This window comes from Oncorhynchus kisutch, linkage group LG5 (genome assembly GCF_002021735.2).
Source record: "Oncorhynchus kisutch isolate 150728-3 linkage group LG5, Okis_V2, whole genome shotgun sequence".
Lineage (NCBI taxonomy): Eukaryota > Metazoa > Chordata > Actinopteri > Salmoniformes > Salmonidae > Oncorhynchus > Oncorhynchus kisutch.
This window is the reverse complement of record NC_034178.2, coordinates 50,298,866-50,317,354: the sequence shown is the minus strand read 5'-3', so window position 1 is coordinate 50,317,354 and position 18,489 is coordinate 50,298,866. Positions and strand designations below refer to the sequence as shown.

Below are 18,489 nucleotides of genomic sequence, written 5' to 3'. Positions count from 1 at the left end.
ACCCCTGATCACACGCAAACACAGTTCACTTTCATAGCAGCCACATACAGTACATACAGCATGATCCCTTTGATCATTGGATAATTTCTTCTCGCACCTACATGCTCTCCTCCTCTCACCTTTTCTCTTTGCTTGTGGACATCAGTGCACAACACATCAGCTGTCTGTGACCAGTCGAAAAAACCTTTCCAAGTTAAACTTTCATATCATAACCGCTACACACAGCCTACATCATTGTCACCATATCATAACGTCATAGTCAACATTGCTACTAGAACTAACGCCTTAGAAAACCTCCTAAAATCATGCAGTATAGTGTACAGTGTACAGTCAGCAAGGAATTTATCAGTTACACTGGTGAGCAACGTGGGGCAATAAATTACAATTTTTTCCAACTGCTTACACATGTTTTCAAAACGGTCTCCTTTTTTTCAAAACTCTACACACAATTCCCAAAACTGCACACACAAAATTCAAAATGCCTCACATCTCCTTCAAAATGTAACACTGCATTCAAAATGCCATAAACACATGTCAGAATGAAGCATTTGCATCAAATGGCAAACACTGCTTTCATAATAGTACATTTTGGGATATACCATGTAAACACTGTTGTTCTAAATCTAAAGCTCTTTGGTCTTTCATAGGCTTATATCTACATTTCAATTTAATGTTCTACAGTGAAAGTAATCTGCTGAGAGGGGTAACAAGTACACTGTAAACACCAATGCAATGTAGAAACAGAAAATATTTATTCGGCCAAACATTACTGTTGTATACAGTAGCATACGACAAAACCATAAACATATGTAAACCAAAAGTATATTCTTTAGAATACAGTAAAGAGCACAATTATGTGTGTGGGGTCCCGGGGGGACAGTGCAGGAATTGGTAGGGGGGGGCAGTCACCAGTGCTAAGCTACCCTTCATCTCTTCTCCGGCCTGGGTCTGGCCACAATACTTCGTCCACATCACAATATACGTTTTCTCTTGCCAAACATCGAGGGAAGTATCTCCTAGCGTGGCGTATCCAACCTTGGACAGAGGCAACCTCTATGTCTCCATATGCGTCCTCCATTGCCTGGAAAAGCGGCATGCGGGCATAGGGTTGGCGATCATACACTTTCCAGCGCCGTGACGAGAAGAATTCCTCTATGGGATTTAGAAAAGGTGAATATGGGGTAGGTACAAAACTACAAATTGTGGATGGGTGGCAAAGCAGTTTTGGACCAGAACAGCCCGGTGAAAACTAACATTGTCCCATAAAACCACTAATCTAGCAGGCTCCTGATCTGGATCAGGGACAAGCATTGTGTAAATTGCATCCAGAAAAGTGAGCATATGGCCGGTGTTGTACAGACCCAGTGTGGCATTGTGATGGAGGACCCCATTTTGAGTGATGGCAGCACACATAGTTATATTACCCCCACGCTGTCCGGGGACAGCCCTCTGTCCTATTACATTTCTTCCGCTGCGTCTGGTTTTGGTGAGGTTGGTTGAAGCCAACCTCATCCACATAAATAAATTAATGGTGAATTACATGGGCATCCAGCTCCAATACTCTCTGTAACAGACAAAAGGATATACAGATGAGGAAATATGGTATGTCTGAAGTACTGGAAGTAGTGTTGCATACATACCTCTGCAAAGTCATGTCGCATATTCTTGACTCTGTCAGAGTTTCTCTCAAATGGCACCTTGTAAAGTTGTTTCATCGTCACTCGGTGCCGTTGGAGGATGCGTTGTATGGTCGACAGGCTTACAGCATTGATGTTGTTAAATATGGTATCATTATTCAAGATATGCTCTCTTTTCTCTCGAATCCTAATTTGCCAAAACCATATATATAATTGCAGTCTCTTCTTCTTCTGTAAACAAGCGTCCTCGTCCTCCATGATGTCTTTGCCTTTCCACTCTGTACAGAATTCAAACACAGTATGTGTTCAGCATAGGAACTGTAAACAATGTACAAAAAAATTTAGTACAGCATGATAACCAACCTCATTCATTCAATGCAGTGCAGTAAATGGATGGCTTAGAGTTACAAATGTGTATGCAATACTATGCAGTCATACGTATTTTACAGTACATTACTGTAATGCTAAAATAGTCATTATATAGTTGCATACCTGTTCTCATTTCTGAAGGTTCGAATTATGGACGCCACTGTAAATCGACTCAAGTTGTACTCTCAGTCCAGCCTCTCTCATGGTCAAATCGTGGTTGATCACATGATCAACAAGTGTTGCCCTAATCTCATCAGAGATGGCTCTCCTTCCTTCTCTTCTTTTCCCTCATCCTCTTCTTCCTCTTCCTCTCCCTCCTACCCCTCTTGCTCTCTGTCCATTGTTGGCATCCATTGTTCAAAACAGGTAATCTGACCTATGACCTATTTATAGGCCTATACTACAGTAAAGCAGTGATTAGTTAGTGATCAGTTAAGCTATTAGTGTTTGCACATGTTTGCACATGTGAGGAGTGTGTGTGGTGAATAAGTGTAGCATTTTGATTGGTTGTGTTTGGAAAAGGAAAGCAAGTCACTTCCTGTTAGATTTTTGTGTTTTAGGTTGAGAATTGTGTGTAGTATTTTGAAAAAAGGGTTTTATGCAATTGACAACTAAGTCAAAGGCTGAGAAATAGCTTATGGTTTTTCACATTTGGTGTGTAGTTTTGCACTTTGAGTGAGAGGTTTCAAAAATTGTGTGACATGAAAAGATTTTGTGTGTAAGCAGTTGGAAAACACTGTAATAAAACCAAAAGCTTACCTTGACTTGGAAGAGTTCCAGTGGTAGATAGCCATAGCCAGCTAGCTAACATAGTATCCCTCTTTGTTTGAGCTGAGTGTTTGATTAGGTTTAACAAGCTAACGGTATCTGCATTCAATAGCTAAGTAAGTGAAAGTTTAAAAAATAGGAAATATAGATAGCTCCCTCTCTCTCCCTCTTGCTCTTTCCCTTTGAGTCAACTATACACCACATGTTATGCACTGCACTGCACTGCAAGCTGTAGCTTATGCTTTCAGTACTAGATTCCTTCTCTGATCCTTTGATTGGGTGAACAACATGTCAGTTCATTCTGCAAGAGCTCTGATAGATTGGAGGATGTCCTCCGGAAGTTGTCATAATTACTGTGTAAGTCTATGAAAGGGGGTGAGAACCACGTGCCTCCTAGGTTTTGTATTGAAGTGAATGTACCCAGATGAGGACGGAAACTAGCTGTTCTCCGGCTACACTACAGCGCTACCGTACAGAGTGCTGTTGATGCTCTATAGACCTTCATTGCAAAACAGTGTGTTTTAATCAAGTATTTTGTGGCATGTGAATATATTTGATATAGTTTTATGTAAAAGGGATAACTTTTTTAATGTGTCACTATTTGCATATTTCTGAAATTCACTCTTCCTCCCCTGAGGAGCCTCTACTATTCTCTGATAAGTTACCTCTCTCTGTTTCCGGAGTTAGAATGTACTAATTAACGATGCAATAATATAAACACATATCAAATCAGCAGAACTATTTCATTACCTGTGCTTTTGTTATCAGTATTTAGATGACTAACTAGAGGAGACCATCGTGTTTTAACCACTATTTAACCACACCGGCAGATGGGTTTTCAAGATCAACACAGATACCTTTCAAAGTATCCCATAAATCCTCTCACCAGCTTGCTGCTTTCTCCCCTAGAGAATGAATTGTCATTCCACTCATGTGAAGACAGCGAAAAGATAGAGAAGAACAGACAAACAGAGGAGGACGACAGGGGTAAAGCAAGATGTCCATTTAATTAACCTATTAAAGTGACACACTGCCCTGGCAATTTAATATTGTGTGTGTGTGTGTGTGTGTGTGTGTTATTGTACACGCCTGTGTGCATGTATGTATGTGTGACAGGCTGTCAGAAGACTAAACGCTTTTGGGAGACATTGGCCTCTCTCACTAAAGTGTTGCTGCCTCCGCATGCTTATTAGGGTTTATCCATCTACTGAGATAGAGAGACAGCTACAGCCTGGTGGAGAGAGAGGGGAGAGAGACAGACATGGAGAGGGAGAGGGACAAAGAGAGAGACACTATATCTCCTTCCTCCAAGCTTATCTGGGCAGTCAGTGTATACTAGCTCAAGCCAACAGATGTCAGAAAGTAGAACACAGCTGAACTCTCCTGTTGCTTTCTGGTGATTTATACGTCTTGGGCGGGGACCTGGGCCTTGTGTGGATTATAAAACCCTCTCTTAGAGATGGGCAGAGGACCAGGGGGGAAGGCTTTTCTCCGAAAATGGGACTGAGCTTTTAAAATATACCTCTGGTGAGTAGCCATCTTAGGCTATTAATCTTCCTCCGTGTACATACATAAACATTGTGTTAGGGTATGCCGTTTTTAGCATGTACTGCTCAACACTGTTCACAGTTCATTTTTTATGTATTATGGGATGTTTTAGCCCCCATCCCAGAAACAAAGTTTTCTACTGTTTAGATAGAGTCCTGAAAACAGTGCCAATAAATTATACATCTGGAAATATGACTATGTTAACACTTCTGAAATATGCACCTTTACCCAAACATAAATGGATCAAAATTATGTCATGTTTTCATAAATGTGTTTCTCTGCTATGACATAAACAAATCAAGGTTGCCGTGCCACTGTAGGCCTATCCATACTGAAAATATATATAAATGCAACATGTAAAGTGTTGGTCCCATGTTTCATGAGCTGAAATAAAAAAAATCCCAGAAATGTTCCATACACTCAAAACGCTTATTTCTTCAAAATGTTGTGCACACATTTGTTTACTTCCCTGTTAGTGAGCATTTCTCCTTAAACAAATTATTTAATCCATCTGACAGGTATCAGTATCAAGAAGCTGATTAAACAGCATGGTCATTACACAGGTGCACCTTGTGCTGGGGGACACACACAAAAAAAGCCCCTTTAAACTGCAGTTCTGTCACACAACACAATGCAGATGTCACAGATGTCTCAAGTATTTATGTCTGTAATAATGCCCCATTTGTGGGGAGAATGGCTGGGTCTGGCTCCCAAGTGAGTGTGCCTAAGGCCCTCCCATGGCTGCACCCCTACCTAGTCATGTGAAATCCTTAGATTAGGGCCTAATTAATGTATTTCAATTGAATTATTTCCCATATTGGCATCGGGAACAGCTTTTGGATGAGGAGTTGATTATGCCACTAGCATTTTAATGAAAACATATTATATTGAGACATCTAAAAATCGATGCCACTATGATAAACATACACTCATCGCCCTCTAGTTTGATTCGTGGAAATTGTCACCGAAAAGTATTTGGCCAATGGTCGCCTAGCACGCTGAATGCTAGTGGACAGAGATGTGGCCAGCCATTGGTATACCGACGTCACAAACATCAGCCCGTTTAACGGGTTGAGGCTCACTCGCGACTCATTCTGTGTTACCACCAGCAACAAAGGTGGTGGTGTTGGGGAACGACAAATTGCTATTACTTGTTTTTCCTGTAGTTGCTGTCAGAACTGTATCACCGGCTATCACGGAGAACAAAGAAAATGACACCCCCTTATGGTTTGGGCACATAGACGCTGTCTCTCCCTTGCCTTCATGTGCAGCAAAACTAACAGATAATTCCAACTAGCTAGGTGACATGGTATCCATGTATTAAATGAATCCGTAGCATTCCAGGGGCTTGAGAAGCCTTGGCTTTAGCTCTGAGAGAATACGCCGTTTTTATTCTCGTTGCGGGCACAAAGCCCTTGCGCTTTCTGATGCGCAACGGAGCTGCATGTCAGAAGAGCATCGCAAGAGCACGGCAACATTTCGTGGACTGCCTGCGAACTCCCGCTTGATGGGACTTAAAAGCTGTGGTGTACGAGTTTTATTTCGTTTGAAATATTCCAAACAAGATCATGTTGCGCGCCGCAGCAAACACGCTGGTGCGTGGGTTGCTTTTTTTTGGATTCTTGCACAGTTTGGAAGTAATCGTTCCAGCCAGAGCCATCGACGGTAAGCAGCACTGGTTTGCAAGTATCACCTTAACTAATAGTCTTTTACGCGCCTGTCCTTACTGCCTCTTCTTGAACCACTTTCAGAAAAGACCGTTTGAATCGCTTAGGCAGAAATGATCGCAAATAGCCTTATGTTTGCCCGGTACATTGCTACATGAAATGCACATTTGCGCTCAAGTGGTTAGGCTGTGGCAATTTAGTTTATCAATCAACACAGACACGCTGTGGAGGTGTGACGTGAGTAGCAAGGAAAGTTACTTAATTGTGTAGGCTAGCAGCCATTGGAATGAACATCTGTTATCAATTGCCACAACTCCGTTGAATAATCGAGTTATTTTGTTGCGAATGTTACATTGTGATATTCCTCACAGAAAACGATGCGATACATTGTCACATCTGCATTCATGTAGCTTGGTCTTTGGTTACAGACAAAATGTAATCAGTCATTAGTAGCCATTCATTTTGACATATGATATGAAGATGAGGGTTGAGGCTACTATGTTGCAACTGCTTACTGGCGTCCACTTTCAGCTCCTTATCAATATCTAATTAGTACTGCATTGGTTGTCGTTAAATCGGCTACTTCTCGTGAAATACCTGTAGCCTACCAGTTTTCTTTACTTGATTTCATATAGCCTGTGTTGTGTAATTCTTTAAACGGCAAGGCCTGCTTATTTCATGAGCTTGCTCAGTTTATTTTCATCAAACACCAACGCAGCTGCTTTCCTAAAGAAAGCGTTCAGGTTTAAAGCCTCTGTTCCAAGTCACAACTCCTCCTCACCCGGTCTCTTTTTATTCAATGCAACATGCTGATGAGGGTGATAAGCATGAGGCCTTCTGGAAGGCTAACCAACTTTAAAACAATATATAAGCCGAAGGAGTTTGCAATTGCCCGACGTCTGAGTGGCTCCAGAGGAGCCTTCTGTGCTGCCCATAACTTTGTTTTATACATTAAAGCGACACCCAACCTTGATTGGACACCCCAAATTACTAGCGTACACTTCATACAGGAAAAGGGCGTGTTCAACGGAGGTGTCAGACTTTAAGAATGATTCTTGAGTTAGCCAGTTGCAGTTTTTGTCCCAGCACTGCTAAACATACGTTATTTCTGTTCAGGGTAATGCATTGTTGGTACCATAGAATGTTTGTATGCCCTAAAGCCCTCCTTCATAATTTAGGTACTCATTATCTATTCTAAAGAACTGATAATCACAGATTTTGGGTTTGTCTGGAAAACATTTAGGAATTATCATCTGGGACTCATAATTGCAATGTAAGTAATTTAGTTGGTGATGGATAATAAATTGACCATACTGGGGATATAGGTCTACATGCCTCTTCAAATCATGCTTTTCTCTTCATGAAGCCTTTGCCCCATTCTTGTTCAGATACTGTATTGAAGACCAAGGTCCTGAACCATCAACATACCCTGTGTTTAATTGGACCCCAAATGCACTTTCTTCTCAAGGGAAATCTCATCTAATAGTCTGAAATCGTCCATTGAGAGCTGTTAATTTGGGGGCGCTACTTCCTGCAGCTATGGACCTTGACACAGAAAAATGTCATGTCATGCTGTTTTTTACCCTGTTTGTAAAACATACAGTGCCTTGCGAAAGTATTCGGCCCCCTTGAACTTTGCGACCTTTTGCCACATTTCAGGCTTCAAACATAAAGATATAAAACTGTATTTTTTTTTTTGTGAAGAATCAACAACAAGTGGGACACAATCATGAAGTGGAACGACATTTATTGGATATTTCAAACTTTTTTAACAAATCAAAAACTGAAATTGGGCGTGCAAAATTATTCAGCCCCTTTACTTTCAGTGGAGCAAACTCTCTCCAGAAGTTCAGTGAGGATCTCTGAATGATCCAATGTTGACCTAAATGACTAATGATGATAAATACAATCCACCTGTGTGTAATCAAGTCTCCGTATAAATGCACCTGCACTGTGATAGTCTCAGAGGTCCGTTAAAAGCGCAGAGAGCATCATGAAGAACAAGGAACACACCAGGCAGGTCCGAGATACTGTTGTGAAGAAGTTTAAAGCCGGATTTGGATACAAAAAGATTTCCCAAGCTTTAAGCATCCCAAGGAGCACTGTGCAAGCGATAATATTGAAATGGAAGGAGTATCAGACCACTGCAAATCTACCAAGACCTGGCTGTCCCTCAACTTTCAGCTCATACAAGGAGAAGACTGATCAGAGATGCAGCCAAGAGGCCCATGATCACTCTGGATGAACTGCAGAGATCTACAGCTGAGGTGGGAGACTCAGTCCATAGGACAATAATCAGTCGTATATTGCACAAATCTGGCCTTTATGGAAGAGTGGCAAGAAAGCCATTTCTTAAAGATATCCATAAAAAGTGTCGTTTAAAGTTTGCCACAAGCCACCTGGGAGACACACCAAACATGTGGAAGAAGGTGCTCTGGTCAGATGAAACCAAAATTGAACTTTTTGGCAACCATGCAAAACGTTATGTTTGGCGTAAAAGCAACACAGCTCATCACCCTGAACACACCATCCCCACTGTCAAACATGGTGGTGGCAGCATCATGGTTTGGGCCTGCTTTTCTTCAGCAGGGACAGGGAAGATGGTTAAAATAGATGGGAAGATGGCTGGAGCCAAATACAGGACCATTCTGGAAGAAAACTGCAGTCTGCAAAAGACCTGAGACTGGGACGGAGATTTGTCTTCCAACAAGACAATGATCCAAAACATAAAGCAAAATCTACAATGGAATGGTTCAAAAATAAACATATCCAGGTGTTAGAATGGCCAAGTCAAAGTCCAGACCTGAATCCAATCAAGAATCTGTGGAAAGAACTGAAAACTGCTGTTCACAAATGCGCTCCATCCAACCTCACTGAGCTCGAGCTGTTTTGCAAGGAGGAATGGGAATTTCAGTCTCTCGATGTGCAAAACTGATAGACATACCCCAAGCGACTTACAGCTGTAATCACAGCAAAAGGTGGCGCTACAAAGTATTAACTTAAGGGGGCTGAATAATTTTGCACGCCCAATTTTTTAGTTTTTGATTTGTTAAAAAAGTTTGAAATATCCAGTAAATGTCGTTCCACTTCATGATTGTGTCCCACTTGTTGTTGATTCTTCACAAAAAAATACAGTTTTATATCTTTATGTTTGAAGCCTGAAATGTGGCAAAAGGTCGCAAAGTTCAAGGGGGGCGAATACTTTCGCAAGGCACTGTAGTAGGCAGCACTTGGGCTGTGTCTCCTCCTATGTCAGTGATGTACTGTAGTCACCTACCTTGGCCAATGGGCTGTGTTACAGGGAGCCCTGTTAAGAAAATGGACATTCAATTGAAGCCCCAATTTGGGGCATTTCTTCACTGCAAAGGTGTTACATTTACATCCCAAGCTTGTTGACATCCCAGAGCCAAAAGGGGTTTGAAAGGGAAGGGGACGAGAGACCATATGAAACGGAGGGGGGAAACATTCCCCCTCACCCCACCCCTTCCAGGAACATCTGGATAGAGAAAGGTCATTCATCTGGGAAGTATGTGGAGTGTTGGGGATGGGATGTGTGGGGTGAACGGGATGGTTACCCCTCACTCACTCACTCCAGATGGAGTTCTCAGTTCTTCTTGGTGTTGACAGTCAAGATGAGGAAGGAGGAATGATTTTCATAGACTGATGAGAGGAGCCATGAACGTGAAAATCTTAATACTTAATGTTGACTGTACTGGGCAAAGGAGAGTTCTGCAGTCTCCCATTCTTGCCTCAACTCTCTTTCTCCACTCCCTAGTCCTGCCTCTCTGCTCCAATACCATGTTCTTTTCCAAGTTGACTCAATGCACTCAACCCTCAGTTATCATGGTGCTCCATTTATACAGCTGCCTGGCTATTTACCTAAGTCAGCCAGGTTAGGCACACTAGCTCAGGACTTGTATTGCAGCATGCCAGCTGCCTAGGTGGACTGGTGCTCGCGGGATATATTCATTTTATTGAATAAACTTTCATACACATGTGGCACCACTTACAAGGGATGGGTGACATCACCCCATAATGGAAATAACTATCAGGATTACGGTATAAAGTATATGAGCACTCCTATTATACTGAACAAAAATAAACGCAACATGCAACAATTTTACTGAGTTAGAGTTCATATGGAAAACAAATAATTAATAATCTGTGAATGTCATATGACTGGGAATACAGATGAGCATCTGTTGGCCATAGATACCATAAAAAAAGAGAGGTGTGTGTGGATCAGAACCAGTCAGTATCTGGTGTGACCATTTGCCTCATGCAGTGCGACACATCTCCTTCACATAAAGTTGATCAGGCTGTTGATTGTGGCCTGTGTAATGTTGTCCCACTCTTCAATAGCTGTGTGAAGTTGCTGGATGTGAAGGTCATGAAAAAACTGGGACATTTTCAGCTTCCAGGAATTCTGTACAGATCCTTGCGACATTGGACCGTGCATTATCATGCTGAAACATGAGGTGATTGCAGCAGATGAAGTGCACGACAATGTGCCTCAGGATCTTGTCACGGTATGTCAAATCAAATGTTATTAGTCACGTGCCGAATACAACCGGTGTCGACCTTACAGTGAAATCCTTACTTACGAGCCCCTAACCAACAATGCATATATATATTTTTTAAATATGGAAGAATAAGAAATAAAAGTAACAAGTAATTAAAGAACAGTAGTAAAGTAACCATAGCGAGACTATACACAGGGGGATACCGGACAGAGTCAGGGATACCGGACAGTGTCAGTGTTTTTGGGGGCACCGGTTAGTTGAGGTATTTTGTACATGTAGGTAGGGTTATTCAAGTGACTATGCACAAATGATAACAGAGTAGCAATGTGATGTACTGGGCCATTCACACTACTATGGAGGCTGAGCAGTTTCCATACCAGGCAGTGATGCAACCAGTGGTGCAGCTGTAGAACCTTTTGAGGATCTGAGGAGCCACAAATCTTTTCAGTCTCCTGAGGGGGAATAGATTTTTGTCGTGGTATGCTTGGACCATGTTGGTGATGTGGACACCAAGGAACTTGAAGCTCTCAACCTGCTCCACTGCAGCCCCGTCGATGAGAATGGGGGCATGCTTGGGTCTACTTTCCTGTAGTCCACAATAATCTCCTTTATTTTGATCACGTTGAGGGAGAGGCTGCTGCCTTGGCACCACATGGCCAGGTCTCTGACCTCCCTATAGGCTGTCTCTTCGTTTTCGGTGATCAGGCCTACCAAAGTTGCATCATCGGCAAACTTAATGAAGGTTTTGGAGTCGTGCCTGGCCGTGCAGTCATGAGTGTACAGGGAGTACAAGAGGACTGAGCACGCACCGCTGAGGGTCCCCTGTGTTGAGGATCAGTGTGGAGGATGTTGTTACCTACACGGCCCGTCAGGAACTCCAGGATCCAGTTGGAGGGGTTTAGTCCCAGGGTCCTTAGCTTATTGATGAGGTCTGAGGGCACTATGGTGTTGAACGCTGAGCTGTAGTCAATGAATAGCATTCTCACATAGGTGTTCCTTTTGTCCAGTTGAGAAAGGGCATTGTGGAGTGCAATAGAGATGGCATCATCTGTCGATCTGTTGGGGCGGTGTGCAAATTGGAGTGGGTTTACGGTTTCTGGGATAATGGTGTTGATGTGAGCCATGACCAGCCTTTCAAAGCATTTCATGGCTACAGGCGTGAGCGCTATGGGTCGGTAGTCATTTAGGCAGGTTACCTTAGTGTTCTTGTGCACGGGCACTATGGTGGTCAGCTTAAAACATGTTGGTATTACAGACTCGGAGAGGTTGAAAATGTCAGTGAAGACACTTGCTAGTTGGTCAGCGCATGCTCACATTACACGTCCTGGTAATCCGCCTGGCTCTGCGGCCTTGTGAATATGCTGTTTAAAGGTCTTACTCACATCGGCTGTGGAGAGCATGATCACACAGTCGTCCGGAACAGCTGATGCTCTCATGCATCTTTCATTGTTATTTGCCTCAAAGCAAGCATGAAGTAGTTTAGCTCGTCTGCTAGGCTCGTATCACTGGGCAGCTCTCGGCTGTGCTTCCCTTTGTAGTCTGTAATGGTTTGCAAGCCCAGCCACATCCGACGATAGTCAGAGCCGGTCTAGTATGAATCGATCTTAGTTCTGTATCGACGCTTGGCGTGTTTGATGGTTCGTCGGAGGGCATAGCAGGTTTTCTTATAAGCTTCCAGGTTAGAGTCCTGCTCTTTGAAAGCCGCAGCTCTAGCCTTTAGCTCAGTGCAGTTGTTGCCTATAATTTATGACTTCTGGTTCGGTTATGTACTAGAGGTGACCGATTTTATGATTTTTCGACACCGATTTATTGGTGCACCCAAAAAAAGCCGATACCGATTAACATTTTTAAACATTTAAAAATGTATTAAAATGTATCAACAGCCGACCTCGACGCATTGGTACCCATCACAATTCCAGTGGGTCAGAAGTTTACATACACTAAGTTGACTGTGCCTTTAAACCGATTAGAAAATTCCAGGAAATTAGGTACCACGTTCATCTGTGCAAACAATAGTACGCAAGTATAAACAACTTGGGACCACACAGCCGTCATACTGCTCAGGAAGGAGACGCGTTCTGTCTCCTAGAGATTAGTTAACGTACTTTGGTGCCAAAAGTGCAAATCAATCCCAGAAAAACAGCAAAGTACCTTGTGAAGATGCTAGAGGAAATAGGTACAAAAGTATCTGTATCCACAGTAGAATGAGTCCTATATCGCCATAACCTGAAAGACCCCTCAGCAAGGAAGAAGCCACTGCTCCAACACCGTCATAAGAAGCCAGACTACGGTTTGCAACTGCACACGAGGACAAAGATTGTACTTCTTGGAGAATTGTCCTCTGGTCTGATGAAACAAAAATTTAACTGTTTGGCCATAATGACCATCGTTACATTTTGAGGAAAAAGGGGGAGGCTTGCAAGCTGAAGAACAACATCCCAACCGTGAGGCACGGGGGTGGCAGCATCATGTTGTGGGAGGGACTGGTGGGAGGGACTGGTGCACTTCAAAAAATAGATGGCTTCATAGGGCAGGAAAATTATGTGGATATATTGAAGCAACATCTCAAGACATCAGTCAGGAAGTTAAAGCTTGGTCGGTGGGTCTTCCAAATAGACAATGACCCCAAGCATACTACTGAAGTTGTGGCAAAATGGCTTAAGGACAACAAGGTCAAGGTATTGGAGTGGCCATCACGAAGTCCTGACCTCAATCCTATAGAACATTTGTGGACAGAACTGGAAAAGCTTGTGTGTGCAAGGAGGCCTACAAACCTGGCTCAGTTACACCAGCTCTGTCAGGAGGAATGGGCCAACATTCACCCAACTTATTGTGGGAAGCTTGTGGAAGGCTACACAAAACTTTTGACACAAGTTAAACAATTTACAGGCAATGCTAACAAATACTAATATAGTTCTGTAATTGCTGGACTATTAAGTGCACCTGAATATAAACCGCACCCACTGAATTATAAAAAAATATGTATTTTGTACATATACGCCGCACATATCTATAAGCCACAGGTGCCTACCGGTACATTGAAACAAATGAACTTCCTCCTCCTGTGCACTGAAACCACTGAAGTCATCTCCTTCGGTGTCTGAGATGAATAGGCTCAGAATTGCTTCATCCGATGTTGGATCGTTTTCATTGTCGCTCTCGTCACTTTCAGCCGAAGGCAATGCTCCACGCTGTCAGGACCCACTGGCAGACTTGACCATAAGTTGCTCTTCGCATGCAGCCCATTTTAGTGAATGATTTCTCCCCTCTTGTCATCCAAGACTCCCACTGAACAAGGAGCGCCACCTTAAATGCACGATTTACACTGATGTCGAGTGGCTGCAAATACTTTGGGCCATCTGCTTTTCTTCCCTCTGAAAGCCTTTGTTGTCTTTTTGCACTGAGTCAGTTCCTCACGCTGCTGTTTCCAACGTCTTATCATCGACTCATTAAGGCCAAGCTCCCGTGCAGCAGCTCTCTTTCCAACAGCCAGATCGATCGCCTTCAACTTGAAAGCTGCATCATATGCATTTCTCCGTGTCTTTGCCATGATGAGGGTGACAAAATTACTACCGTAATCAAAATGATGAAGTTTGAGCGCGCTCGATTTTATGTCACATTATGTGATGGTGCTCAGTTTTTTGGCGGCATGAATCTTGTGAAGCGGGAAAAATCCATAAATTAGCCGCGTCATTGTATAAACCGCGAGGTTCAAAGCGTGAGAATAAAGTAGCGGCTTATAGTCCAGCAATTACGGTATATGTAAACTTCTGACCCACTGGGAAATGATGAATGATATTATTCTGACATTTCACATTCTTAAAATAAAGTGGTGATCTAACTGACCTAAAATTGGGCATTTTTAGTAGGATTAAATGTCAGGAATTGTGAAACTGAGTTTAAATGTATTTGGCTAAGGTGTATGTAAACTTCTGACTTCAACTGTGTGTGTGTGTGTGTGATATATATTTTCTTTTTTATATTCCTAGCAGGCTTTAAGGGATGATTTTGACCATATGGTTAATTAGGAGTATTTCTTAATGCAAATAGCCACGGTCTTGAATGACCCCTGAGGCTGAAAACCATTTGATATATATATATATATATATGATGCTTGCCAAAAACGTGTGATTTATCAAATAATTCAATGTGTATGTACATTCTAGTTTCTACACACTATTTGATGAAAAGGACCCTGGAGATGGTCAGAATGCCAGCAGTACAAATTTACCACACATCCATAACACAATACCAATGAATGCACAACATACTGCTCAGACCTACTGCTGGCAATGTTGCAACTTAGGCCCTACATCACTACAACAAGAATTCCAGGACTTGAAATGATCCACCACCTCTCACTGGTAGGCAACAGAGTGCTTGTGCAATTCAGGTATTGCATGCTGAGCTGTCAGTCTTGGGTAAGGGCTATGCAATTTGCCAGGCCATTGCTCGGGCCTGGACAGAGGTGATGGTAATGCTTCCTATAGATCAGAAACCATAGCTTGGACATTTAGTCATTTACCATGCTGGAGAGCGAGCCTGAGAAAGGGAATGTGTGAATTGGCAACAGAGGGGGTGTTGAAGTGAAGAAGCCCATATTTTTTTAAATAAATAAATGTTTATTTAACTAGGCAAGTTGGTTAAGAACAAATTCTTATTTTCAATGACGGCCTACCAAAAGGCCTCTTGCGTGGACAGGGGCCTGGGATTTAAAAAATAATAATAAATACAATATAAATATAAGACGAAACACACATCACAATAAAAAAGACAACCACTACATAAAGAGACCTAAGATGACAAAATAGCAAGGCAGCAACACATGACAACAGCACAAAACATGGTACAATTATTATTGGGCACAGTCAACAGCACAAAGGTCAAGAAGGTAGAGACAAAAATACATCACACAAAGCAGCCACAACTGTCAGTAAGAGTGTCCATGATTGAGTCTTTGAATGAAGAGATTGAGAACTGTCCAGTTTGAGTATTTGTTGCAGCTCGTTCCAGTCGCTAGCTGCAATGAACTGAAAAGATGACGAACCCAGGGATGTGTGTGCTTCGGGGACAGTTAACAGAATGTGACTGGCAGAACGGGTGTTTGTGGAGGATGAGGGCTGCAGTAGATATCTCATATAGGGGGGAGTGAGGCCTAAGACGGTTTTATAAATAAGCATCAACCAGTGGGTCTTGCGATGGGTACAGAGATGACCAGCTTACAGAAGAGTATAGAGTGCAGTGATGTGTCCTATAAGGAGCATTGGTGGCAAATCTGATGTCCGAATGGTGAAGAACATCTAGCCGCTCGAGAGCACCCTTACCTGCCAATATATAAATTACGTCTCCGTCATCTAGCATGGGTAGGATGGTCATCTGAATCAGGGTTAGTTTGGCAGCTGGGGTGAAAGAGGAGTGATTATGATAGAGGACACCAAGTCTAGATTTAACTTTAGCCTGCAGCTTTGATATGTGCTGAGAGAAGGACAGTGTACCATCTAGCCATACTCCCAAGTTCTTGTATGAGGTGACTACCTCAAGTTCTAAACCCTCAGAGGTAGTAATAACATCTGTGGGAAGAGGAGCATTCTTCTTACCAAATCACATGACCTTTTGATTTTGAGGTGTTCAGAACAAGGTTAAGGGTAGAGAAAGCTTGGTGGACACTAAGCAACCTTTGTTGTAGAGCCTTTAACACAAACTCTGGGGAGGGGCCAGCTGAGAATAAAACTATCTGCATATAAATGGATGAGAGAGCTTCCTACTGCCTGAGCTATGTTGTTGATGTAAATTGAGAAGAACGTGGGGCCTTGTATTGAGCCTTTGGGTACTCCCTTGTTGACAGGCTGTGGCTTAGACAGTAGATGTTCTGACTTCATACACTGCAGTCTTTGAGAGGTAGTTAGCAAACCAGGTCAAAGACCCCTCAGAGACACTAATACTCCTTAGCCGGCCCACAAGAATGGAATGGTCTACCGTATAAGACGCTTTAGCCAAGTCAATAAGTCAATTTGAGCTTCATCTGGTTGCAGTCACAAGAGTTCCTGTTACACAATAAATGTTTGTTTTGTTCAATAAAGTTCCTCTTTATGTCCCAAAAACTCTGTTTTCTTCAGTAATCCACTGGCTCAATGCCGGTCACAACATGCAGACGAATACATCCTAATAGTACCGGTAAAGTTTGTCAAACGATGTTTATAATTAATCCTCAGGTTGTCTATTGTCTAAATAATCTATAATAGTTCAACCAGACAATGGCGTCTTCAATAGAAAGGAAAAACAATGAACGGCGCTCAATCGGTCACACGTGCAAAGGAGCTCTGCTTAATTCTGCATGCCACTTACAATATGGTCTCATTCTTCCTCATTATTCAGAAAACAAGCCTGAAACAGTCTAAAAACTGTTGACATCTAGTGGAAGCCATAGGAACTGCAATCTGGGTCCTAACCCAACACATACTGTATAGGCAGACAGTTAAACTACACACATCAAAAATATCCCACTTCCTGGATGGATGTTCCTCAGGTTTTTGCCTGCCATATCAGTTCTGCTATACTCAGACATTATTTTAACAGTTTTAGAAACTTTATAGTATTCCATCCAAATCTACTAATTATATGCCTGAGCATATATGCCTGGGCCTGAGTAACAGGCAGTTTACTTTGCACACGTTTGTCATCTAGATGTCAAAATACTGCCCCCAAGCCATAACAAGTATTAAAGAAGAAAGAGTCTAAACCATCTGACCCAGATGTTTGTTTGGGGTCAAGTTTAAGGAGCTCCTTTAGCACCTCAGACTCGGTGACTGCCTACAGGGAGAAACTTTGTAGTGGGGCAGGGGAAGAAGAGGGAGAAGCATCGGAGATAGTCGTATTAGAAGGGGTGGGAGATGAGGAAATGTTGGACGGGCAGGAGGCATGGCTGAGTCAAATAGGAATCCTGACTTAATGAAGTGGTGATTTTAAAGAGCTCAGCCATGTGCTTCTTGTCAGTAACAACCACATTGTAAGGGACATGGGCAGCTGTGAGGAGGGAGGATTTATTCTCCAGGTCTTTAACCGTTTTCCTAAACTTCTTGGGGTTAGACCCACAGACCGAGAGCTGCTTAAAGTAACTAACTATGGCCTTCCGAATAGCTTGAGTGCACTTATTTCTCATTTGCCTACAAGAGAGCCAGTCAGCCTGAGTATGCGTGTGCCGAGCCAAATGTAATTCCTGAGGTGGAGTAACTCTGCAAGATCACTGTCGAACCACGGGCAAAACCTGTTTTTAATTCTCATTTTCTTTGGGGCCATGTTTTGTTAACAATACCACTGAAAATATCAAAAAAGAAGGTCCAAGCGTCTTCGACAGAGGGACTCAAGCTGATTCTTTACCATTTTAGAGGCCAATTCATGAAGGAAGGCTTGCTCATTAAAGTTTTTAGCAAGCGGCGTTGACAGATCAGGACAGGAGAGTTACAGAGTTGCAGAGTTACTCCACCTCAGGAATTACATTTGGCTCGGCACACGCATACTCAGGCTGACTGGCTCTCTTGTAGGCAAATGAGAAATAAGTGCACTCAAGCTATTCACCTTTGGAAGATCTGTCTTGCCGAAAAAGGTTATAACCAGAATGGTTAACATCAGTATTCAAAATACTTTCTTAACCACGTATCAGTAATGACCAACACATCTGGATTAGAGGTCGACCGATTCATCGGAATGGCCGATTTTAATTAGGGCCGATTTCTAGTTTTCATAACAATCGGAAATCTGTATTTTTGGGCGCCGATTTCCGATAATTTGTATTTTATTTGTATTTACCTTTTTATTTAACTAGGCAGGTCAGTTAAGAACACATTCTTATTTTCAATGACTGCCTAGGAACTGTGGGTTAACTGCCTTGTTCAGGGGCAGAACGACAGATTTTCACCTTGTCAGCTCAGGGGTTCCAATCTTACAACTGCACAGTTAACCATTGCACTCCACGAGTAG

The 18,489-nt window shown here is 42.5% G+C and overlaps 1 protein-coding gene across 4 annotated transcripts in view; it reads left to right on the top strand.

The window, feature by feature from the left end:
• Window positions 1-5,431: 5,431 nt before the first annotated feature.
• The window catches only part of LOC109891584 (low-density lipoprotein receptor-related protein 1-like), a 149,228-nt gene continuing 136,170 nt past the window's right edge, over window positions 5,432-18,489 (top strand). For all 4 annotated transcript variants that reach the window (XM_031825268.1, XM_031825265.1, XM_031825266.1 and 1 more), the window contains exon 1: window positions 5,432-5,987. In XM_031825268.1, the coding sequence (XP_031681128.1) occupies window positions 5,891-5,987 (97 nt within the window). In that variant the 5' untranslated portion in view covers window positions 5,432-5,890. The remainder of the gene's footprint in view (window positions 5,988-18,489) is intronic.